This window comes from Galeopterus variegatus, unplaced genomic scaffold, assembly GCF_000696425.1.
Source record: "Galeopterus variegatus unplaced genomic scaffold, G_variegatus-3.0.2 Scaffold72, whole genome shotgun sequence".
NCBI classification, from domain to species: Eukaryota; Metazoa; Chordata; class Mammalia; order Dermoptera; family Cynocephalidae; genus Galeopterus; species Galeopterus variegatus.
In genome coordinates, this window is record NW_007726183.1 from 465,729 (window position 1) to 493,691 (window position 27,963).

General features: G+C 32.6%; 1 protein-coding gene across 1 annotated transcript in view; it reads right to left on the bottom strand.

The window, feature by feature from the left end:
• Positions 1-27,963, bottom strand: part of DGKB (diacylglycerol kinase, beta 90kDa) — a 551,962-nt gene that overhangs the window by 169,697 nt on the left and 354,302 nt on the right. Inside the window, exons 21-22 of the mRNA XM_008578087.1 lie at positions 12,510-12,600; positions 5,121-5,316 (exon numbers count right to left, since the gene is read on the bottom strand). Of these exons, the coding sequence (XP_008576309.1) occupies positions 5,121-5,316; positions 12,510-12,600 (287 nt within the window). The remainder of the gene's footprint in view (positions 1-5,120; positions 5,317-12,509; positions 12,601-27,963) is intronic.

The window sequence follows — 27,963 nt, forward strand, 5'->3', positions numbered from 1 at the left end:
ACAAATTGTTCTTTGGAATGTCACATTGTTAATTTTACTGATGTTACTAGCTTCCATTGTTTAAGCTATACTTAGCCATAGATAACTTTTGTCACACTGCCCATGTCTTTGTGTCCTTTGAAATGATTGAATCAACTGATTTTTCTTGTGAAACTTCCTTGTCTTTACGATAAAAAACAGAAGGTAACTTTGAATCAGGGCTATACCCAGTTTTCTCCTTCTAACAGAAGAGTTGTCGAGGTGCAGTCGCTTCCGGCTTCTCATTGCATTCATGTTGCTTTGAGTAAACCTTTTTTGCATCTCTGTTACACAGAGAGAAGTGTAACTGTTACTTGCTGTCTGGTTCAGATTTTCAGTGTCGATTTGTCATATTTACTTTTATTTGCATTCATAACTGAAATTTCACTGCTGGCTCCTTAGCTGCAGTTGTGATCAGGTTTAAATCCTACACCTTCTCTGATAAAAATGTGCTTGATATATAAGCCTCTTCTTGGTAGGAGCTAGTTAACTGTTCCTTATGAGCAAATTTCTCATAAAGAATGCAGTTTCTTTATGAGCAAAAACACTTTCTAAAAAGTGATCTCCATTTTTATTTAAAATATTGGTATTGCCACCTCATTTTCACTCCTACTGATTGGTATGCACTGTTTGGTGCTGATGTCAAACAAAAGTATCTGAGTTTGCTACCCTTTTAATTGCATGTGGTTAACATGCACTGTGGTGGTAATGTGCCCATTAGTACAAGTGTCCTCATTAAATATGCAAAGGCTTTTTTTTTTCAAATGACCATTGCAGAACTATGTATTTTATTTATTTATATGTGTACATGTATATAAATGTGTATGTGTGGATATGTATATCTATTTGTCTATCTACTTATCTAACTACAGAGAAAAAAGAAGAGGAGAAAGAGGAGGAAGAGAGGAAGTTGTTTTTGTCTGGAAACACAAGTTAATGCTTTGAGAAACTTTATTCTCAAAAAAAAATTGTGTTTTTATAGAACACAGCTCAGTGTATTTTTATTATAGACTTCTCTATTGTTCCAAAATATGGCAGTTAATTTGAACCTAGTTTTTGCAGAACTGCTGAAAAATTGCAGTTATAACTCAATGGAACACAGTTTGAAAAATAATGTTTAGCTGAAGGCCATTATATCTTTTAATATGCAAATACCTCTACTTTCATCTGTAGTCAGTCATTTATACGTTAATGTGAATAAATTTATTAGACATCTTTCTGAGGTTAATTCATAAGAGGGGGAGGCAAAGATGAACCCAGCAACTGAAAGACATGGGAAAGATTGAATATTAAGGCTAGGAGCACTGAAGACCAACCTGGCCTACTTTACAGTTTTGCTTAAAGACTATGCAGCCTATGTCTAATACACTCATCTGTATTTATAAACACACACACAAAGAAAATGTCTACTGAATTAGATGAGTGTGAGTGTGAATATGTTTCAGAATTGTATCCAACTATTTTAGAATATTTTGCTGAAATCATAATGTAAGGAAATGAATTACTTACAATTTTCTTCAACTCTGAATTAAGTCAACAGTAAAATTTCCAACCAATGAATTTATTCATTGAAGACATTCTGATCTTATTATGTGAGTATCTTTAAATATTGCAAGCAAATGAATTGTGCAGGAGTCCCAGGTAATGTATGGCTTAATATAAATGAGAATTTAATGGTCCAAATCTGATCTTGTACCTTTGGTATATAACATTTCTTTAAATTAAAACAAAAAGGGTAAACTTTTTTCATCAGTTCAATTTTTTTATTAAATAAAATAATTTATTTCTATGACGTGAACTTAGTTATATGCTTTCTCCATTCCCTCACCTTCCAAAAAACTTTTTTTTTTTTTTTTGTCTTTTGTCTGTGTCCGGCAATGGATCGCAACCCTCAGTGTTGCCCCCGTACCGGACCGGGGACCGGCAACGGGATCGCAAGCCTCGGTGTTGCTCCCGCGCCTCGCTCAGCCAGTGAGCGGGAGCCGGTCTGTATGTGGGATCCGAACCCTCGGACGGGAGCGCCGCCGCGCTTCCCAAGCGGCGCACTATCCAGTGCGCCACCGGGCCGGCCCCCCAAAAAACTTTTTAAAGTTTATGAAAGCAGGTATCCATTCCAATATAGTAAAAATTTACCTGAAACTTCTTATAATTTCTTACAGAGGTACAACAGAAAAGTCTTTAGTTAATATTTTAAGAAAGTGCCTTCCGAACAAGAAGAAAGTAACATTATTATATTTTTAATTTTTTTCCTATGTTTTCTAACAGTGGAAGTTATTAATTGGATTATGGATTTAAAAAGTGTTGGACTAAAGTTATATTTGCCATATTTCATTCAAAAGTCAGTGCTTGTAATAATTTTGTGTACATTTGAAAATATGTTTAGATTTAAAATACTGAGAGACCCTCAAATTTAATACTATTGCTGTGTTTGTGTCAAGAAATTGAAACAAAATCAAGTGATAGAATATTACTATTTAGGAACGAGGCACATGTAGCTATTTTTCCAAATTAAATTTCATTTTTAACTACTAAATATAACATTAAAGAATTAACAGAATGAATATAAAATCAAAACTTAGAAACATTTTGAGATATATTGGCTATTCTGTTGCAAAATATATCAAAATGGAAAAAAAATACTTGACAAAATAAATAGAAACAACTAATTAATATATAAGAATCTATTTTTTTAAATATTTAGCTCAAAAGGTCATTTTTAGCACTGAGATTATACTTACCCTGAAATAAAACTAAACAAAAATTATAAGCATAGTCAGTTTAAAAAGGGTAGAAAAGTTGAGCCTAATCAGTCATAAACATGCTTCTGTTCCTGTTCCTACAATGACCTTCAAAAACTCTAATTTTCTCTGTTTTTTCCTTGTCTGTGTAATGAAAAAAATGTATTCCTAAGTCACAAATTCTGTGTCTTCTTACTTTCTCCTTTCCTAGTATTTATAAAGACTTGGTTCCGATAGTTCCACAGTAGAAAGCAGGAAGAAAAAAGGGAAGAGGAAGCTTTTTGTACAGTTATAGGCACTGACAGCTTGTGACAATACGTGTGCCTGGTTTGTCTGTGCTTTATTTCAAATGTGCATTCCTGAAAAAAGCGTATGGGGGGTTGATGAGTAAGGCCAGGCAAACAGCATGTCTGCAGCGCTCTAGAGAGGGAGTACAGACATTTGCCTGGGCGGAGCACAGCCATGTGTCTTAGAAACTTTCAGCAGCTCCGTGGGTGAATGCAGTTGGCAGCTGAGCCATTGAGAATCAATTCGAATAAATATCTGGAATGTGTATGCAAAGGACATGCCAAATATTGGGATATAGTGACCAAACAGAAAAATAAACTTAGAAATTACTTTGTATATATTATTTTGTGTGTGTACTTTATATATATATATAAATGTATCATAAAATATTTATAAGGAGGAAAGCAATGGGTGCATTTTAATGGTACATAATAATATAGTCCATATAATTTAAGAAAAAGAGGTTTTTTTTTTTTTTTTTTTTTTGTTTGGTCTTAGAATGATCCTTAAGCTAATTTCGACACTTAGCAATTTACTCTTTGAAATCTACTAATCTTACAATTAAATTTATATTTAAATACAAATACAACATTAATAACAATATCTTGTAGAAGCTAATAATTATATTTATTTCCCCTCATTATTGATTCATAACTTAGCAATTTACTCTTTGAAATCTACTAATCTTACAATTAAATTTATATTTAAATACAAATACAACATTAATAACAATATCTTGTAGAAGCTAATAATTATATTTATTTCCCCTCATTATTGATTCATAAAGCACAAACTTCTCATTTTTTCTATTTATTTCTCCTTCTAAACACTATTTTCCTCCATGTTTTTATAGTTATATTTAATTCTGAGTATAATATATTTTAATTGACTTATTGCAGCCTTGCTCGTACTAAGTTACACAATTATTCAGGATTTAAGGGGCATGAAAACCTCCTGTCACTGTCAGGTTGTAATAAGCATTTCTTTCAGGAGGATACCTAACACTTTCTCCATCAATTTTTGTCAACCTCATGGCACCCAAGTTCATATAAAAGAAGTCACTGCATGCTGCTGAAACTTGAATCATGTACCCAAAGATACAAAAACATAAAAGTATTGCCTACCACCATCAAGCCCTCCAACCATCTCCACAATTTATTTTATGCATTCATTCATTAATCTATTTATTTATACTGGGCACTTAAGGCTGCAACTTCATCTTTTGTCCTTGCCACACTGAGCTGAGACAATGTATTTTCTTAATTTCTAAATGTCATCACTTGTATTAGGTAAATTATGCAAGGTAAAAGAAATATTATAGAATAATATGCATAAATTATTGGGGCATCATCAATTATTAGAAATATCACCACTTTGATATCTTTGTTTATAAAATCTGTCAGTAAGAATAAGTGTCATGTCCCAATGTTAACTAAATTACAATGGAGTTGGAAATTCTGTTCCGCAGCTATCCAACCCTATTATGTTAGTTCTTTGCTCTCTGTTGCCCAGGTCTACTCCTTGCTGTTATTAACTTTCCAGAAAAATAGCAGCAGATAACCAAATTTATTGTGGGATATTAAAACATTGTACTATATATAGGTACTTAGAACAATAGTTAAATGTAAGAGGACTTAAGTTTCATAGCCTGACTGAAGAAAGACAAAACAACATCTCTTATAACATGACCTTAGAAAAGCCTGAACTAGGCCCTCGTTAGAGCAACTCAAACATCCTGACCAAGATGATCACATTCCAGAAGAGCTTAACATACAATATATCCTATATTATTATCCACTAAATGTCCAACATGCACTTTATTTTTTTGTAGGAAGAACTATATGCAAGGAAGGAGAATAAAGGAAAAAAAATCATGAAAAATATAGCCAGTTTATACATGACTTTACAATCTATTATGATATAGTAATTTAATCACACATGGCTATCTGATAATGTGACAAATACAACTGCGTAATATATACATTAATATAGTTTGATGGAAAAGTCTTTCATTTTAAGGTAGTCTTTGAAAGCAGATTGATAAGCAATTTAACAATTAATTATAAGAAAACTTACCCTGACTTGCAAACTTCAACTCTTTGGCATCGGTGAGCGTGGTCCTTTTGTCAGACCCTTTTTTCTCTATTCGTCGATGGCTTCGTCTTTTCTTAGACTCTCCCCAAAGATTGGATCCTCCGTGCATGCTTGGTATATTCAAAATAGCAATTCCTTCCAGAGAGATATTTATTAAATCTATCTGTACTCCATCACACTTTTCAGCAAAAAAAAAAGAACAGAAATAGTAAGATATGTTATTTCTTTTTCATTTCCTTATCTTTTAATTAGAGCTTTTAAATTCATAATCTTGTCATTTCTAAATAAGCCTTTCAAGAACACGTAAATGCTTACTTACTCTAAATGTCAATAAAAAAGATAAAGCAGCCACTAACGTTAACCAGGTATCATTAATAGTCCTTAAAAATGATCGAATTAAATCAGCAGTGGATCTTTGTTCATAGAAAACCTTTGGGAGAGACACGTTATGGTCTGCATATATAACCAGCAAATTTCCAGAGTATTGCAAAGAGGTTGATTCTGGGAAGTATGGTCAAATTTCAGACAGAAATTTTAATGACAGATGCCCATTTAGAACACACCGAAAGGCACTATCGGGGAAAAGTAAAGAAATAGAATTAATAATTTATGGTCCTATTCTTTTGGGCAGAGAAAGAAGTGACTTAAAAAACTTCTGTAAAAATAAAAGTTAAGGGCCGGCCCGGTGGCGCACTGGATAAGTGCGCCGCTTGGGAAGCGTGGCGGCGCTCCCGCCCGAGGGTTCGGATCCCACATACAGACCGGTTCCCGCTCACTGGCTGAGCGAGGCGCGGGAGCAACACCGAGGGTTGCAATCCCGTTGCCGGTCCCCGGTCCGGTATGGGGGCAACACTGAGGGTTGCGATCCGTTGCCGGACATGGAAAAAGACAAAAAGACAAAAAAAAATAAATAAATAAAAGTTAAGTATAAAACGGCAATTCAAAGAGATATCAATCACATTGGAATGACTGAGGATGGCTTCTTGGACTAGATTAAGTTCTGGGCAGGATGCCAAAGGCCATAAGAGGCACAGTTGTCCCAAACAAATACAGAGGACCAGGCAAGTTGAGTGAGACAAGTGTCAAGCGTCACAGTAAAAGGAATCTCTAACCCAATGTTACTTTATAGCTGCTGTAACAGTATTAATCCGCCCCATTTTTTTTTGGTGACAAAACGCCCCTTTGATTATATAAAAAATGTGGACTGTTAACAGACAATGCTTTGCTATATTCAGAGTGGTCACTTTTTAATCTTTTGAATCTTCTTTTTATTTCTGCTGATGGACATGTATGGAGAGTGGCAAGGCTATTCTGTATTTTTTGAATTACTATTTATTTACATGCTTTGAATTTTTTGAAGTGGTACTTATTTATAAATATATCCCAGAAATTGTTGTTCCATCTTTAATTATAAATTAATATGAGAAGAGATATAAGCATGTAACACTTTGTTTTTTAAAGAACTTTATTAGGGATATGCATTTTTTTCAACTGAACTATGAGGGTTAGAAAAGCTCATGGAAAAATAGAATTAAAAGATAATACGAATCTTTCCATGAACTTTTTGAAGTCCCCTTGTATATCTGGAGTGGCATTGTTTCATTTATGTCTTATTACAGAAAATCATTTATACTAACTTTACCTTTTCTTCGGGCAATCATGATTTTTGGACTTAGAAGATGCAATACTCTACCAAAATGATTTTTTTAAAAAAAGAAAGAAACACAAAAAACAAAAAAAACCCTCTTTTTTCACATTGGCTTCATCATACTGAATCTAGGATTGCATCTTGTTCACCAGAAAAATAAAAACTGTGAAATAAAGCAACACATATTGAGCCTATTTGGCAGGGGCAGAAACAAATTCTAGAGAAAGTGCCAGGTTTTCATTCAATTTGTTTCAAGGAGGGTGAAACTGGGGTCTGGATAATGCCTCTTTTTTTTTTTTTTTCCAGAAACAAGTGATTTTTCCTCCTTTTCGTATATTAAATTAAGATGATTCCTTTTTAGTAAAGAATTCTGCTCATGTGTATGCTCACTTACCACTATATATTCTAGATAAACAGATATTAATTTCATAATTAAAAGTAATCTTGTGTAAATACCCTGCAGGCCTCAATGAATCAAACACATACTGTGTGTCAGGCCTCCCACTGTCTTCAAGTGGAATGTACTGGCTGGATAATTAGATAGTACATATTTTTTAACCTTATTTGCATGCATATTATATCTTTTGCACACTGACAAGCAGCAGTAACAACAAAAGTCAGATTACCACAGGGAATTCCCACAAAGAAGTCTTCATTCCTTATAATTTGCAACCTAAATTAAAATAATTTGATCTTTGACAAGGATGAAATGTCAAGCCGAGGGGGTCCTCTACAAGCCACGGCCTGTGGCTTCTGAAATCTGCCTAATTTATGTCAGTCACTTCTTAATACATATTTAAGTATTACACGAAAAAGATGATAAATATGCAATCTGACACCTTTGGTATTTCCCTGCTGTTAATTTATAAAGGTCTGGCTTCCCCCAAACTAACTAAAATCATTTAAATAACAGAGGAATCGTGAAATAAGCTGGAGTCGGGGCCCAGCTTCCATTTTCACTCAATATTGAACACAGCAGGTAGTACACTAAGACAATTATTTGACTAGGCCTTAGAACCCCACTGTGACAAGTTACTTTCAGAATTAGTGAAGGAGGATTCCTTTGTTCATCTGCAGAAAAGGAGAGCATGTTGCAAGTAGGCTTTTTTTTTTTTTTTTTAAATGAACTAGCAGAGTCGCTTGTGACAGTTGAAAAACATCTGGGTGTACTATTATTCATGTCTCCACTCTTCAGAGTTTTGTCCTGTGTGGTTTTAAGGAAACAGAGTAAGTAGCTCTCTGAGAAGTGAAAACAAATTTCTCAAGGAGTCCCAAAGAACCAGGACTGATGAACACTGATGTTCCATTGAAAGCAAGACAATGTACTTAAATAAATTGCTATTTATTAATGATTTGTTTCCACCAGTTCTTGACCCCAGGCTACCTTCCTCTGTTTGTTTTACCATTATGCTCATTAGTCTGGAAAGTCTCAGTGCTAGTTCTGATGGAGACCAGTAATTGTAGCACACCAGTTGAGTGCATGAAAATAAAAGCTGAGGTGAAGGCTATGAAATATAAACAAGCTATAGTACTGTGTCGGATCATATTTTCATAAGCTTTGAAGATTTATGATTTTTATAAAGGTAGCTACAGAGGAAAAGAATATAAAACCTTAAAAGCTAACAGTCTCAGTCAATAAATCCTGAATATTTTTATTACGTAGAAAAAAATCGTTAACGTGTAGTACTACGGGAGCTATTTATAGAGTGAAATGCTGTGATGCCCTTGTACGCTCTTTTCAGTTTTAAAATGGAAGATCTTTTTTCAGAGAAAAATTTACCTGAAAGGAAAGAAGATGGTTTAAATTTTTCTGCCAATGTATTTTAATTCTAGTTTATGAATGTGCCATAGCCGTATCATACAGAGGTGTTAAAGACAAACTTTCATATATGAATTTAGAGTTTCAGAACCAGTTAGCATGTCATTTGCTAGAATATTCAAACCATGTGAAGAACTTTGGAGAGCTGTACATGTAGGTAGTAAGCATGATGTGATACAATTAATGATAAACTGCACATTTTTTCCCATATGGATTCTGATTTTGTGCCTACATCAGATAAAATTTATCCATAGTTTTACTCAGTGAAACATAAAACATTACTTTATACATAATTTTAATATTAGGACAGGTGAGGCAGGGACTAAGCTGGGAAAATCTGCCCTATTGCCTTTAAGAACTCTGTGTTTCCCAAGTTACTAGGCAATCTTGTCTCTGGAATCCTGCTAATTTATTTTGTGTCCCTGATACTACTTATGCTGTTCGTTAATTCTTGAAATCATTTAGGTTTACAGAAGTACTTAATTGTTAAGACACATCTCAGTACTTGGGGATGGAAATTCTTAGCTTTAAAATTTACCATACTTCCCAGTCTCACTGACAACCAAAGACTGAAATTCCTTGAGAATAGTCTTTCTTATTCTCTCATTAATTTTGGCTGGTGCATGGAGCAAAATAAAATTTATGATCTTCATAGCTTCAATGCCAGATGCTGATCTGAGATTCCTAGACACACATACACTACCCCCTCAAATATTTTAATACAAACTTTGCATTTAAAATATTTTCTTCTAATTTTAAAGTAGTTCATTTTATTTTGTCTTTATCTTTTGTAATAAAGATAGAAGATAACTGAATATCTTTAAATTTAAATGTTCTACCTTGTGAATCAATTGCTCTCTCTTTCTCCATGTATATGTGTGTACATACATATTTATATTTATATGTGTACACACATCTACATGTATAAATATATACAAATACACATATATTACCAGTTGATTTCTTTCTTTGGCTTTAAACATTTTGCCAGTAATGTAATTCTTAGTTGTCTTAATTATTAAAGAAAACAGTCATCTCTTCATTGGAGATATAATAGTATCTCCCTAATTCATAAGGTTTTGATGAAGACTAACTCAGATAATCTATGTGCATTGCTTAGCACCAAACATGAGACAGAATTAATAACAGATAAATCTTAGCTATTACTACTATCAACTGTTATCCCATGATATTCATATCATCCCAAATATTTGCCTTCATTGGAAGGAGCTCTCTACATGAGAGAGATGTGAAATAAAAAGAAACAAAGAAAATGGTTTGTTTTTGAAGAAGCTGCCAATAAAACATATATCCATTGCTTGAGGTTCTGCTGTTACTGAAAAGGTTTATTCTCTGTTATATATTTTTCAAACCATAGTTGGTATAATTTTAGGCCAAATAGGAAGCAACAGCAAACAGAATCAAATTTCCGAATTACTGTTTTTGTTATATTTAATTATGAAATAACCTTGAGGGTAGAAAGGCATATTCTGTTAATATGATAGACTGGATTCATTAAAAAGCAAGCAGAGGCAGATTTTGCATTGCCTTCTGTACACACACACACACACACACACACACACACACACACATGCATGCACATGTGCACACACACACGAGACAATGGGGAGTGCACACAGCACTGATTCCGATTTACAAATGCTGTTGCAGTGGTTCCCAGAATAATCCAGTGATGCAGGGCTAGAAAGCCAGACTTGTAGAACAAGCAGAAACACAACTTTAAGAAAAATAACTTAGTTCGAATTGGCCAGATTTCTTGAGGAACATTCTAAATACTTTCTATAACGTGAAGTTCCGTGGAACAGAACCACTCAATTTTATCATTATTTAGAACTTTAAAAATCAATGTTTTCCACGTTTATTTTCATTTAAATGTATTTTGCTATGTAAAACAACAATTTTCTTGAACATGTTTTACTTTGTGACATATATAATATTACTGCATAGATCAATGGTTTTTTAATCTGTACTCAGCAGTAGGATAAGGCGAGGAGAGATGCAGGAGGATTCAGGGCCTACACCAACATTAAACCAAAACCATACTTCTTACTTTTTTTTTTTTTTTTTGCTTTTTCTTCAGATTTTCTTTGAGCATAGGTTTCTTAAAGTAAAAAAAAAAGCTCAAAATCCACTATAGAAGGCAGCTTTTATTTAAAAAAAAAAAACAAAAAACATTTTTTTGAAAGTAAAAGGACATTGCAGGCTTTTTTTTTTTTTTTTGGTAAATATATAGTCATGCACTGCACTTCATTTTGGTCAACAATGGACTGCATATATGAAGGTGGTCCCATAAGATTATAATGGCTACACCATATAGCCTAGGTATGTAGTAGACTATATACCATCTAGGTTTGTGTAAGTGCACTCTATGATACCTGCACAATGATGAAATTGCTTAATGACACATTTTTCAGAATGTATCCCCATCATTAAGTGACAAATTTCTGTGTGTGTGTGTGTGTGTGTGCATGTGTATACATACATGAGGGTACTTCAAAAAGTTCAAGGAAATATTGGTGTTACCTTTAAATTCTATGTTTCCATAAACTTTTTGAAGTACCCTCACATATCTATAACAGTATATAACACATATATTGTTATAGATATACCAGGGTATAGGTATATAATTATATATGTCAAATATAGTTATATATACATACACACACACACACACACACACGCACACACACACATATATATCATTGTTAATAGTAATCACAGAAAGTCCATGGTGAGACCAAATCTTTCACCTTTTGTGACCTTATTTCTTTTCAAGGCTATGATCTAATCTGATTATGAAGGGATTTTCCTCATTCCCTGACCATCAATTCTACTTCTAATACTTAATCTTATTTAGGAATCATGGTGAGAAAAAAATGCAAAAAGGTTACATTGACAGTGGTATCATTTTTGGTATTATTATCAATAACAGCAAATTAGAAAGTTATAATAACAAAGAACCTAGCCAAGCCATTATGATCCTATGTGGTCCATAACTACTTCTGTTTACCAAACTTATTAGCTGAATACAAGCCACTAATGATTTAATTGTCAGTAGACAATTATGCATTTATTTTTAAATAAAAAGTGTTGAAGCCAATATTTCTCAATCATATCAGCTAGTCATTAAATGTTCACATTTCATGATTTTGGTTTTGTCTTAACCATTTATCAAAATATAACTTTTCCCTTTTCTTTACCTCTAAAATTTCTCCGTATAACTAAGTCATTTTCTTTCCTAATGTGTCTCCAAAATTTTAAGTCTTACAGTGTCTATATATTTTTTGATAGACCTATTTGATCCAAGTCTTTTTAAAGTGTGTCTTTTCTTGCTATCTTTGCTCTCTTTCTTGGCATTTCCACTTCCTATAAATGTAATGGGGAAATGGCAACCTTGGAAACTGAGAAAACCTAGTTAATGAATGGGAATGGAAAGGAAAAGTATATTTTTTAACCTTTACTCATGAAAGTAAGTACAATTTTATGAACTGTGTTTTAAAGGTTATAAGATTTGAGACCTGAAAATAATACGTTTTTTATGTACCTTGCAACTTTTTTCCTTTTTCTTCAACTACTATCTTTTATCTTACATCTTTCTATTCACACTATGCCCAATAACTTCTTCATTGATTTCCAAAGTTGTGTTCCACTTCTCCTTCTTTTATATTACATTAAAACAACTCATGTCTACATTTAACTTTATACTGGCATTTTAGATTATTGCTACATTCCCAATAAGTGTAAGAAATTGCATTTTAAAATCTTCAGTAAATCTACTTAGATTGCTCAAAGTATATTTTATTCCATTGGCAACATCACAACATATTAACAACCAAATTCAAACAATTTCATAGTATTACAAAAGAGAATCCATTTTTCTTACTTCTATTTCTACAGATTCATGAAGCTTTTTGCAGGTAGCTGAGAAAGTTTCAGATGTGCCGAATTCAAAATACCAAAATTTGTTTTTCATTCTGAAAAAGAAAAGGAAGAAGCATCTTAGCAATTATAAATAACAGAAGAGATTATTTTTAATGGCCTAACCCTGTCTTGTACTATAAGAAATCGAAAAGGCTTGAGGACATGTGACATCCAAAGTGTAATAGATGATAGCATAATTTTCAAAGCTTAAATGTTGGTGTCAAGTTGTATGATAGCCCCTGAGGAAATAACAGAAATGTGTTGATCTCACAGACTCAAGTATTTCTTTGAATTTTCTATTGGTTGATCAGATTTTTAAAAATGGTTTTAGTGCTTATAATTCTCAGCCTGTTCTTAGGCAACTCTATTTTAGAACTAACCACTCTATTGTAGAGAGAAACAAAAAATCTGAGCTTTTCACGGGAAAAAAAGAGACAAAGCTTAAATGTGCATATTTTTTTCTAGATAGCCACATATGCATTAGAAATTGGCATGATTGGATAGCATATTGAAAAGAAAAATTTTGTTCAGTGATTATCCATAAGCCTAAAATTTATTAATTTGAGGATAACCGTTAATTATTTTTTGAAGATATTGTCTTCTTCCATATGAACAACAGTGGAAAATTATGATACAGAATGAAAAAACTGAGGAAGTGATGGTGAAGTGTGAAATAACTAAGAGAGTAGTAATGTTATATAAATATAACAAAAGTTGTAAAGAAAATATACACAAAAACACTTCAGTATTTGATCTTAAAGTAAGATGTTTAAAACTTTTTGTCTCCAATGACCCAATGATAACATCTTTGGTTCCTTGTACCAGATAATTAAATTTATGATCACTTAATATAATTTTATGAAAGTTGACTAGAGTTTTGTATTACCCAGTATTAGATTTAAAAATAATTCTTATGAAAAGATGCAGTTTTTAATTATGCATAATTCAAATAAGGTATCATGCTTTCAATTAGAAGAAAATACAGGTCAAATGACATACAAGTTTTCACACATAAAGGCAAAACAGAATGAAAGTTTCTTAATGCCATTCAAACATATGTCTCACATCAAAGTTATTCTGTTTGACTTATATATATATTGATATCTGCCTCTTGTTTAGAATGTAAAACATTTTGACAATTAAAAAGACATTTAGCAAGACTACTTAATTCAACCCTATTATTGGTTTGAAAAATGACATGGAACATAGTATAGTGCTTATTATTATCATGCTATGTTGCTTAGAGTTCTCTGATATGAAATTACAAAACATAAAAGTAATATTTTGTTGTCTATCTAGACATATTCAATAATATTTATGTCCATACAAAGTTTTATTTGCTTACAAAATTTTCATAAGCCCATCCTGTATCAGCCATATTCAGGCCGGTAATCTGAAAACCAATATAGTTTTCATATGATGAAAATGAATCCTTTTCCAGAGAATATTTTCCTTAGGTTATGACCTAATTTCATGTATGTGAGTAGATATAAATTGATGATAGCTAGTTAGATAGAGCAGAGGTAAACATTTAATGGCAAGATCTGTGGGCCTGTGTCTATATACAAGTCTATATTAAATTAATGCAAATATCTACATTATAGAATAGAATAGCTTTTATAAATTTACACACTGAATGAAGTTACATAAAATTAAAAATATTTGGGGGATTCATCATTCTGATGAAAAATATATAATTCTATAGATTGAGAGGAAGCTATTGGTCTGTATGAGGTGGTCTCAAGACATCTTCAGTGGATGTTTCATGACTGTTAGAAATTGTCTTCTGTATTCAGTAGGTTTTCTAATAAAATTTTTGTCTTGGTCTTTTCTCCAGACTTTCCTGGTTTAACTCACTCATTTATTCATTCATTCAACAAATGTTTAATGAGAACAGTCACTTCCATATGCTACTGTATTAAGTTTTAAAGATATAAATATAAGCACAGATATCTTTGTCTCCGAGGAGCTCAGAACAGTATAAGATTAGGGGCGTATAAAATAATAATAATCAAATTAATTCATTAAATGAAAGATGAGCAAAGTATTGTGGGAGCACACTTTAATGATTCAAATAATTTTGCTTTGAGCAGTTCAGAAAGCTTTTGAAGAGAAAGTGATATTCTATTGAATTAGTAGAAGGCAAACAGAGAAGGAAGAAAAGGCAAGTGCTGGGCATCTTTAAGAGTGCAGTATGAGAAGAGTACACAGTGCAGAGTACAACATGTATGGTAAGGTCTGGTTCAGAACATTTATGCCAAGTGAAGTGTTTTGAACTTGACCTTAATTATTAATAAGAAGCTGACAGAGGTTTATTAGCAGTGGAGTGGCATGGCCTGTTTTGTTTTATGGGTAAATAAGTATAGCTGAAATGAAATAGTGGGCTGGAATGCTGAAATGCAGATGTTGTTGACAGAAATGTGCCTATTAAAATAGTCCAAATGAAATATAACTGAAGGCTTAAACCAAGTGGCAAGGGAAATAGAGAATTGAGGCTCAATTCAAAAATCAAATGAGGTAGAGTCACTAGGAACTGGTGATATTTGATTATATGGATTTATGCCATACTTAGGTTATTTCTGAATGCATGCATGGGAATATCAGAACATTCTTCCAGCATGAAAAGGATTGTGGGTTTTTATTTTCAGAGATTCTGTGATCTAATGTATAGTGTGTTGCAGTATGAAAATTAAATAAATATATGAGGCTTTGGGTTGCATACAAATGATTATTCCCTATTTTTTTCCATTTTTCCCATCAATGTTCTTCATAGATTAATAAGGATGATGTGGAGCTTGTGTCTGTTAACCAGGATATACTTGCTTTAGCAAACACGTCACAAGAAACAGAAATTCCAAGAATTTACATTCAGCCTTTATTCACCATATTAGTTAGCATTACGGCTCATGTGCAAAAGCTACTTTAAATTCTCCATTATTACAACCATTTTATGTTTCACTTAGATAAATATATGGAGGTAATAAAAAGCACATAGAATCAGATTCCACATGACAAATTAAGGGCTGTTAAGTTTTATTTTTTCAACCAAAATGGTCTTCAGGTTGTAGAAATGCAAAAAAAGTACATTTAAGCATGTATGCTATCTATTTTTATGGCTCACATTAGAAAATGATCCAAATAACTCAAACTCAAATTTGCCATGGTAAACACATAGCTTTGGACTATAAGAATTATGGAAACTGGACATTTAGCTCATTGTGAAATGGTCACACCAAAGCCAAATTTATCATATTCTTTGACAGGTTTTGTGAGTCCAAGTATGATGACAAATGTCCTACAGAATCCACAAAAAAAAAAAAAAAAAAAAAAAAAAAAACGGGTCATACAATTACAATTTTAATTATATACTAGATCCTATTTCAATGAAATTAGTTATAATTGTACAGATTTCAGTTTATTATTCAAAGTGCTTGGTTACCAGATATTCAGGTAAAGTTGAAGAAATTAGCTCCCATTTACCAGGCATTTTTTATTAACAACATTTTTGATTCTTTTACATATCCTCAGAGAAATGTTAGCTATCAGAGATTTAGTTCAAGCAAAATAATTCTTGTCATTAAGAAATTTAGTAAATATTTAGTTCTCCAAGTTTTTAACTTTCAAATATGTAATTTAATTTCTAGCAGTATATTTTTCTTGAGATTCTTTTTCCTGGCTTATACTTTTTTGTTTTGGCTTTCATCGCTAAGTAATATTAATGCAGCAAACACAAAAAACAAAATGAGAAGTGCCAGTATATTTCCCAAAAAGAATTCAAAAGCACCTAATTAAATATGAAGTTCATTTCTAACAAAGATGTAACATAAAAAGGGGGATGAAATTATCTCATTTATCCTACTGTAGAAAGCTCAAAAGTCATAATCACACAGAAAGTTTTAATTCAGTGAAATTACTCTTAAAGATCATCTATTTCATCTTGCACGTGAATTTGTTTTATTATTTCTTATGTATTTATTTGGAATACAGGAGATACAGGAAGATCATTTAATAAGTATAAAACTGAAAAGACTTCTGTTAGCTACCCGAATCCCTTTTCAAGCATCTTTAACTAAGTGATTCTGTTTACCTTTTATGGATAACATACTCAACAGATAAGAAAATAAATCCTTTTGAAGTTTGCTTTTCAAATGAAAGCAAAAATATAATATCCTAAGTCACTTAGTTAAAATGGAGTTAAAATCAGTAAGTTCTGTACTTATTAAAGATGTTTCAAAAATCCCTTTTTTTGTATTAGTTTTCTTTCACTTTGTTCTGTTATTAAAGTATGTCAACAGTGATTCCAAGTTTGGTTTTAAAATCATCTTCTCATGAAAAACAAAATTTCTAACAATTTGATAACTTTATTTTAATACTAAAAGTCAGTCTCACAATTCTATGGCACACCCTTGAAGCATAGCAGGAATTTAGACTTGGCCAACAACAGTTGGTGATAGGAGATGTGACATTGTTGACTTATAGCAATAGTATAAGTGTTTAAAGTGGTACATTTATGTCATAGAATCAATTCAGTTTTATTCATTTTCAATGCCAAGAAACATTACACTAAACATTGGTTACAGGGTTACTCATTTATTCCTAAATGCAGTGAGGTATTACTTTTAAAAATACACCAACAGTCAAATGGAAGGGCCCCCGTGGGACCTGATTTCACCCGTGTATGAGTTGGCAGCTCAAGGAAGCAAAAACCTTCCCAGAGTAGCTGCAGCAAACAGCATGTTGGCAGGGCAGTGGGGCCTTGTCAGTGCAAAATACCGTAGGTTAGCATGGGGGAAAGGCGGGGTACATTTGTAGTTCATGCTTTTCATCACTTCTTGACATCTCCTGGGAAACTAAAAGCCATCTGTATGGACTTCAGTAATAGGTATTTGTTAAGATCTAAGTTCTCAAGCAACTTGAGTGTAATCAGCAATTTAATTTTTTCTTTTGATTGGCCACTGTAAATTCACCAATAAATAATTGTAAAAAGTTGTTTAAAGTATGAAATAGTGGAATGAATGGGAACTTTTACCTCAATTTATAAAAAAATGTAGCATCAAACATTTAAGTGTATAAAAAGTTACATATTTGCCTGTAGAGACTTGAGACTTCAATTTTATGGCAATTACCATCCATGTGAACATATTAATGGTGGAAGTGACCCTATATTCCACATCTTTATATGTTATAAAAAGAAGTCTATTTTATTTAAACCCTCAAACCCATGGTTTTTGTGTTCATAGTAATTTATACTTTTCTCAGAGTAGGAGAATAATGTTGATAATATTATTTCATAAAAAAGAAACCCTGTCATAATGACTACAGTGCAGACATTCTATATTCACAAATAGAGAGAAAACATTTTTCATGTTTCCAGACAAGCAGAGACAATTTTTTTAAAATGACATATAAAAATGCTTGTATGTAATGCTTATTCATAAGATGTGCTTGTTAAGTCCCAGGGAGACAATGAAACAAGCTATAGAAACTTCAGACAGGAGCATACAATACTCCATCTTAGTTTGTAAAAAAAGATAGATATTCTAAAAATACAATTTTTAAACTAAATTACTTTTACGGGAGTAAAAAAACTTTCTTATACATTAGTATATGAAAAAGATGCACCCAAAGATCAAGCATCTTAGAATGTTTTTTCAATTATTTCAACAATTCTCTCTGCAAAAGAAAAAAGTGTGGCTATGTATGAGTGTTTTTACGTAAAACAATTTTCTATCATTACACTGATCAGCTATTTCTTACTTAAATCATCTCTTTTTTCTCTACTTGTTATTAGAACTAATCAACAGAAGGAAAATGGAAAAGAATAAAAGGCATAGTGATGCTATATTATAGAATTTATACCAAAGAGTTGTATACATATATAGTTAAGCTCCTAAAAGCAGAAATCAATTCATAATTATATGAAATGTAAAATGAAACATAAAATGTTTAAACACTGACCAAGCATGTTTAGAACTGAATTTTTCAATAATGATTATATCTTTACTATTAAAATAAATGTTTCTTAATAATAAAAGTATCCCTGAGAAAATTGTTAGGAAGATTGAATGAAATTTATGACAGTAATAATTGCTATTGTTACTGAGCAGGGCACTATCTCAGGTCAGGCCACAGAGGCTTAGAAGTGACTCACCCAACAGTTTATGGGAAGTAGCAAAATCTAACTAAAGAAATCCTAGCTTCTTTTCTTTTCTTTTTTTTTTAACCACATTGCCTCTCATTAAATACAGTAATAAGTGAAGCATCATCTAAAACATTTTTTGTTTTAGCCATAAGGAAAATTTTATTAAACATTCACAATATAGCCCATCATATTTTATAAGAGAATTTACACGTGTATTATTATCAACAAGATTTTTGGGAAACCTAAGTAAGATGATATGTTTGTCACACAATACTGTTTTTCTAAATGTGAAATTTGGTGTTGGCTAAAGTAAAAAAGTGGAGAATTGCTGTTCAGCATAATTCCCTGTGCTTGTTTTGTGATTAGATGCGCAAAGATCACCGACATGTTTTCCTCACCTAACTTGCTGTGCCCACTACATTTTCTAAGAATTGTTTCCACACTTATACACTTGAAATAATCTTGAAAAAAACCATAAAACGCTCCCTTTTGAACTGTCCTCAATTTGCATCTATGTTTTTATCATTGTCAACAAAGCCTGTAAAGACTAGTAAGCAGCTAGTAAGTTCATACTGTTAACCTTTCTCCATTCCATGTCCAATAATTTACAAAGAGTCACTCTGTTGTATGAGATGTACCATGACACCTGAGGTTATCTGCAGAAATATTTAAAATGTGGTATTTCTCAGTAATATAAGTTAGTAACATGTAAAGCCTGGGAAGAATTGATTGCAAAATGAAATAAGGTATGTGTGCTTTCATTTAGAAGAAAGCTGTAGTTTATTTAAATGGATTCTTATTTATAAACAGAAAACATCCAACAAAAAAAAAATTGTCTTAAACAAGTCTTTTTTTAAAAAGAAAAGGGTACCAAAATTGCTGGAATTAGTATGTTTCTAGGCCTGACTCTGGACTTCAGGGAAAGCCAGCATACCTCTCTCTCTGGTGGGATAGGATTTTATTTATTCAACATTCTGAGCACCTACTCTAGATTTGGCACTGTGATAGGCATTGGAATTGCATTTATGCACAGGGCAAAAGAAGTCTCTGCTTGTGTAACAGTTTGTATCAGGAAAAACGTATTAAATTATTCAATACAAACCATGGTAAGTGGTAAAAAAAAAAAGGGGTTGTGCAAGATGGTATAAGAGTGCACATAAGAAAAGGGAATAGAAAAACTTTCTTAAGGATGGAAATTGGCCAGGTGTTCCAAAGACTCTAGGTAATATAATAGAGTTTCTCAACTCATCCCTTGTTTTGCTCTAATTCCATAATTACCAAGCAATACGCAAGTAAATTTGGCTTTCTGTGGATTTTGATATGATGAATGTGATGTCTTGAATTATGGAATTGTATATATGAATCTCTGGAAAGGAATTAATACCACCTCCCCTCTATATTAAGTGATGTATAAATTTTATAGTTAATAAAGTTGAGAAAGTGAATAAGAGCCTGATCACTTCTGGGTACCATGATTCAATTATTTGTCTGCATTTAACAAGATGAGGATGAGACTCTGGACTATGTATGATCACATAACCAAGATATTGACAACTGGGAGGCCTGCTAGAAAGCCCAAATAGCTTTCCTAGGCAGCAGGAATAACTAGCTGTATAATACTAATTAAACATGTTGAGCTAGAGAGTGAAAGAATTGCTTATCACATCCCATCTCTTTCTCCCACTCACCAGTTGACTTTCATGGTCTACTCTCTCTCTCCCTGTCCTATTTATTGGTTTTTACTGAATGTATGAAGTTGATCAATTATTTAAGCATTAGGTATAAGAATATAACAATATAAAGTTGTTTAGTTTTAATACAGTTCAATAGATATTTAAAGAGCACCTACTAAATTTCAAGGCAGTTAATTAAACATAGATGTTTCAGTAGATTTATAGCAAAAACATCTCAGATTTTCCATCCTGACTTATGGACACACATTTACAACTAGAATATAAATTAACTGATAATTTTGTACATCTAACAAATATTTGAAGGGTTCCCACACTATTAAACTCAATAACCTTGTTTAATAACATTTGCTTTATGTTAAAATGTTGATGACATCTGAAATCAGTAAGCAAAGCAGTTTCAAAATGCAACATAGGGAGTTAAACGTGAAAAAAAGAGATTGTACATATATTTTTTGAAAAACACATTTGCATTCATCACTGAAAGGCCAGTTGATTTTTTCTATTACAGAATAATTTTAAATCAATAATTATGTATCATTAGAACACATTATACCCTGCTACATTTTAATCTGTTTCTCCTAACCAACGTTTAGATGCTGTATTTTGTAAAACTCACAAAAATCAAGAAAAAATTACACCTCTCTAGCTCTTTCACACATTATTTTCCTTACCTATATTCTGTGAAGACTACCACAGCTTCACAACTTACAACAAAATACTTCTAATAAAACTTGTTTCTATTCTCTGAAAATTAGTTAAGTGTTTTACCTTTTGTTTTTCTTCACACATCAGCAGTCTTCTTTCAATTCTGAACAAGAAATAAAACTTTGCATTTTGAGAATGCTATCCACCTTAAAACTTCTCTCACACTGTAACTAAAAAAAAAAAAAGGATGGGGGGGAGGGGACAATTCTTTTTCCAATGCTCGAAAGGAGTGGTTTTACAAACACATTAAATATCTTGCATGAAAATGATAAGAAATAGGAATCAGACTACTTGAGTTATTTTGAAAATATTGATATTTTTAATCAAATTGAAGAATTATATAGTCTAACACATGAATCAGTAAATCCATTATAATTTAGATTGCATTTTTTGTCACTGATTTACATCTTGAGGGACCCAGATGACTCCCTGAAATATCATGATCTGTTTTTGTTTCCAGTCATGATGCTATAATTTATATAAAATATTCAGGCTGACTCGCACATAAACTAATTGACAGATGTAGGCATTATCATTTGGGCATTAATCATTGTGTCAGTACATTCAAGTATGTGTTGGATAATTCTTAGATGGATGTGAAGGAAACATTTCCACTCTTTTTCTCTCGAATATTATCTACTGTTTTATTTTTAAAATATGCCTGGCCCTTACATTATTTTCTCCTGTTTGAAATTACATTCGTATAGGCAGATAATAAATGCAGATAAATTCCAATTGGAAATAGTTTTATAAGGTAAAACCATTTTCAATCTGCATTATCATCAACAAATCACCAAACCACCATTTTTTTTCCCATATTAAAATACTAGCAACATTTCATTGATTTCCAGGATTTAAATAAAAGGTCATCTGTATTTTTTCATTGAGTCAGAATATAGTGAGGTCCTTGTCCTCAATAGTACTGCAATCTGAAGCTACAGCAGTATTGAAGTCATCACATTTTGAATACTATTGTGTATTTACGACTGCTCATTTAGGTTAATGACTCATTTAGAGATACTTCCTATTCTGAACAGATTACAGAGATTAGAGAATACAACTCATTGTCATTTTGAACCTTTCAATAAGAAAACAAAATCTCCTGGAGGATCTTTTTAGTGGGTGGTCAAAAAATCATAAAGTAAATCATAAGGATTATTCTTACTTAGGCATGTTTTAGTGTCCCTAAATTTTGCCAGAATTCGTTGTTAAGGATTTACGGAACACAATATGTAAACAGGACCTCTATTTTTTATTCAGCTATTTCTCTAAAAATTCGAAACCCAATCATTTGAGACAGAAGAGAACAAAGACAATTTTCTTAGCAATATGAAAGGGAAGACCAAAGAAAAGAACTCCTTTTGTTCAATCAACTAATATTTGTTGAACACTTCCTAAGCACCAGGCACTGTTCTAGTTGCTGGAAATACATCAATGAGTAAAATAAAGTTTCCACCTTCATATTGCTTATAAACATTATTTATCTAAATGTAAGATCAGATTGCCTATATCACTTATAATTAATGAACCACTCTCTCCACCTCCTCTCATTCTTAGAGCAGAGTGTATATGTGATAAGAACCGCAAACAAAATGCAACAAAACATAAAACAGTTAATTCAGCCAATTCCTGGACTGGTCTTATAATTAAATGACAATTATATTCATAGTTACTTAATTTATTGTTGAATACAAGAGCAGATTGTTTAATGGGCACAAATTCTTCCCATTCCTTTTTGCATGCCTCCACGCAATGGGACTGTGTCCCTTCTCCCTGCCAGAGGTAAATTTCTTCCTCCACCCCCTCCAATCTGGACTAGCCTTGTGACTTAGTTTGACCAATGGAATGTTGCAGAAGTGATGTTGTGTGAGTTCCAGAGTCTAGGCCTCATGGGGCTTGTAAACTCACTTTTTCCCTCTTAGAGCACTGTCTTTAGATCTCTATTCTAAGAAGCCCAGGATAGAAAATGACTTGGAAAGGGAGATCTGGTATTCTGAGTGAGGCCAGCCTCCAGCTCATCCCCCAGTCGGCTGCAGCTGAAGAACTCCCCAGCCAACCCACAGAAATATGACAAATAATAAATTATTGCGATTTAAAGCCACTGAGCTTTGGTGTGATGTGCTATTTAGAAATAGATAAGACACAAAAATGTATTTTATACCAGACATGTGCTAAGCACAACATGTAAATTCAGCAAAAGCTTCCATAAGTTCTGCCTATAGTCTGTACCCTACAGTGTAGTGGGAAAGATAGCAATTCCTCAAACACCCAAATATTGTGAAACTGCTATAGTAATATGGGAAAGATGAAAAAATAAAAGTATTTCATGAGAAGTTATAATTACTGGGAGGGAAGCACATTTCCAGCACAGGTGATTGTAAGTGCAAAGACCTTGTGGTAGAAAGGAGCAGATATCCAAACCAACCAAAGGTGGCCAATGAGCTTGGAATAGAGAGTGTTAGCTCACTGGGAGATAGGATTGTGCTGGAAGGTTAGGGACAGATATTTAGTTACATAGCATATTTGTCTTGAAAGGAATACAGTTAGTAGCATCATTTGCATAGAAAAATACATAGAAAATGTGTCTTTCCTTGTGCATGTGCAGTTTATCTTTTGAGGGAATTATTTGCTGCATGAGCATTCAGGAAATGGCAGTAAAACATGCTCCTAAAAAATCAGCATAGTCAGTGCTTGAATTTCATTATTAAACCTTCTTTTATATCCACCCTCAGAGTTGAAACTAAGTAACCTAAATAAATCTAATAACAGAAACAAATTAGAGAGAAATGAGCTTTGGTAATTGTGGTCAGATTTATCTTTCAATTGAACAATTAGACTTTTATGTAGAAGAAAAGGAATATGATAGGGCAGTTAAATACATTAATATAACCAGACAAATCAACAAGTTTCTATGGTATGTGTTGATTCTGTACTGTGTGGTCATCAACTTCATTAATTCAGCATAATACAAAAAGTATGCATAATTTTCAAAGGGTGATTAAAATTTCTCAAACTCTTTTATTGCTCATTTAAAAGAAAAGTGTCAAGTGAAAGAATAACAGTGAATTATTTCCAATCAGATAAAAACTAGTGAAATATTTCTGTTGGATGCAAAGTCTTGTTTCTTCCTTTCTTTTAAACTCTAAAAATATAGACAATTAATAATCCTGAATTTCTCTATTTCTCTTCCTTTGCCTACTAGACACACAATAAAATTATTGCCCAGAAGTACTGGCAAGTGCCCAGAATGAGGAGGCATTTTGGGGGATTATTAGTTTAAGCAATAACTCGTCAAAACAAGGCAATAAAAACAAAAACAAAAAAAAGAAAGGAAAGAAAGAAAAGAAAAATTCTGAGTTCTTTTTGTTACATTCAATTGTCACAATAGAGTAATTTTCTCTCATCATCCATAAATCTATCATCTTGCTAATACTTAGGTAAAATCATTTTCATTGTAGCACATAATATATATTAATAAGCTACTAGACTTTTTCTAATATTCTACTTTCCTTTCCACTTTAGATTTAACAATCATATAATAATCACTGTTCTGCTTGCAAATGAATCATATGCAATAGTAAGGAAATAGCTAAGAGAGAGATGCCGCCCATGAGAGATTTAATCATAGGAAATGGCTGACTTTTTATTTCCAATAACCATCTGCACTCATGGTAAATCAGGTGCTAATGAAGCCCAGACCCAGACTGCACAGGAGCATAAATCTCAAGAACCAAAAGTCGTCAAGCAACAGACCTCAGAAAAACAGAATTTTCTAAGGAAATGCACTAAGATTATCATATAGAAGGTCACCATCTGCAAATGTGTCACATAAATGAATATATGTTGTAGTCCTAACTCCACTTTATGACACTGACTGTAAACATCAAATCTCTACTTTTCTTTTGAAACTTACTACTTTCAAATATTATGATCATTTACAGTTTTATGTCTCTTCCTTGACAGTCAACATCTTGAGGGTAGGGGCTCTCCATGCCAGTTAATTTTTATCTCCTCCATAGTGCTTTGCACATATAAGTACTCAATATGTGGAGAATGAATGATGGGAATAAAAATATTAATTGTGGAATGCTACTTTTAGAGCAGAAAAGTACTGCAGAATTTCTTTTTTCCCCAATAGATGAGGAAGTCAAATCTAAATTGGGTAGAATTTGTACATGGAATTAGATTCGAAAATTGTCTTGTAAAATCAATATGACTGTGTTTTCTAAGAGTTTCTGTCTCTCAGTCATAATAATCCACAACTTCATGCCTTGCTCAGTCATTGCTGAGGGAGTGCGCATAACAGGAATCAGAACAGAGGTAGATGGAAAAGGAACAGCCCAGAAGCTACAGTGTAAAGTCAAATCCTACGTCACCAAAAAAGGATCAAGTCTGAGGACATGAAAAAATATTTATCTTTTTCTATATGTTAATATAAATCATGGACCATATCTATCTCTTGCAAATAATGCAAAAGCAAAGACCTGGAATCCTGGTAAAGATGGGATGCGAACATTTCAACCAAGCTAAATTCCATATCATCCCCAGCTTACCTTGACCTTATCACTCTCCACTTAAATTGCTACATGCAGAAATCCAAGTGCAATGCTAAAAACTTCTACTTTTTTTTATAAATTAGATTAGAAAGCATTGAAAAGACAGCTAGTTGCTAGAGCAAATTAGTCTGTAAATAGCTTTATGAATTATATAAGATGGATACTTAGAGCAATGGCTCTTAATCTTCTGTGCATCATGGATACTTGGAGAATTTGACAAAAATCATGGACCTTCTTTCCTGAAATATAGATATGACATATGTACAAGATTATGCCTAAAATTTCAGAAGTTTTACAGTCTTGAAATCTATTCATAGTGCCCAGGACTATGTAAATCCAGGTTGAAAGTCACAAGTATAGTTGTATTTGCTAACTTGTGGATTAACAAAAATCTTAGGTGGTATGCATCATGTATGATAAACTTTGAATGTAGATCATTTTTGATTTCTTATTCAAAGTTATTTGATACCAGAATTTATCATGTTAGGTCACAAAAACAATTTTTGAACTGTGTTTTCATATATCTACATATAATCCACATGAAACAAGATAAAGATTCTTTCCATTTAAAACTGAAAAGGCAGGCAAATTTTACCATTTAATGTATATTTGTGGCATGACATATAGAGCTGTATTCAGATAGTGTTATGTAGTACCAATAAGAATTCACAGATTAGAGTTGCTTACATTTGATGAATGAGTTTTAACCCTTAACAGCTAGTTAGTTCATACTTGCTGTATCTCATATATGTTGGCATTTGACCTATGAGAACCTAATTTGCCATTAGGTAGAGAAGCATTTGCATGTATGTTCTACAGTGCATTATTTTTACAATTTACTGCTTCCTTCTCTTTTATTTATCTTAATACACAGCAAAAGATGAAGCAATCTTTGTTGAGCAACACAAATTATTGTACCTGAAGCCAAATCCAATCTATTCTTGATTCACCAGATAATATGAACTGAGAAAGGATTTTATGGCATCTAATATTAAAATTACACATTTTTAAAATAAAAATTTATTAAGGAGAGATGCTAGTAAAAATTGTGATAGATTTGAACTTAAAGTTCTCTTCAAAGATTTTTTTCTAGAAAGGGACATATCCTCATAAGTATATAATTAATGTGTTAAAGATTGTAGAAAATTCTTTATAAACAAAATGTGAAGGAACATATAATTTGTGCTATAGCTTGTAATGCAGGTTCATTATGACTTGGGGCAACAAGTAGCAGAAGAGTCAAAGAAACACATGGCAAAGCACTGCCATCACAAGTATCTTTGCATGCTTGTTACTTGGTTTTTACTTATTTTGTGATATCTTTACTATAAAATATGTGTATAAGAAGAAGAATTACAGGTAATTATGGTTTCCTAGAGCAATTTGTAGGTACTAAACGTAAAATATTTGTTAATCTTCTACTCTTACAGTCATTGTTTTAGGACTCAAACTTTCTTGGAAAACATAAATTATATAAATTGTTACATTTTCACAAATTTTAGCTCTATAAGAATTTATTCAAGTTTATCTATTGAGTCTGCCCATTTAGTTTTGTACATATTTGCTTCTACTACTTTAGTCCATGTCATTATTGTCCCTTCCCTTGATTATTGCTTCAGTGCAATGTGACAAGTATTTCCACTTTCCCCCTTCTAGGAACAAGGTGCAACAATATCTCCTGGCCCCTTTATAGTGGGGATGGGGATGTGGCTACTTCTGATCAAGATGTTAGGGAACATGATGTGGGTCATTTCAAAACTGGAATATTTAATTGCTAAAGTGAGATCATCCTGAATTTTCTCTCTTTCTTGCACATTGAATGGCAAGGTTCAAGTTAATGGCTACACTGTCAACTTGGATCCTTGAGGAATTATGGTAAACAAAGTTCCCCTAACCCCTGCAAAGAACTTGAAACGTGATGGAGAATAAACTTCGTGGTTTTAAGTCACTGTTATTTTCGGACTGTTTATTACCTTGGCATTACACTTTCTATCACATTCAAAACATGCTGTTGCTCCAAGTACTGTGGCTCCACTCACAAACTATTCTGCAATTTGTGACACAGTAACTGTTACATTAAATAAAAGACTGAAAGCATGCTATCATTAAGAAAATTAATTTTGAAATTTGTCTTTAAATTTAGTCTGTACAGTTAGTTCTTCGCCCAAAATAGCGTTTCAGTTCACTGATTAAAACTGCTAGTTTCATCAGAACTCCTGAGCTAATTTAAAGTTGAGTTTTCTTCCCTGCCTTAGCTAGTGGCTGATGCAAGAATAAAGTCAATGAAGAGGAAAGGGTACAGGGGGCGACTTCACTGAT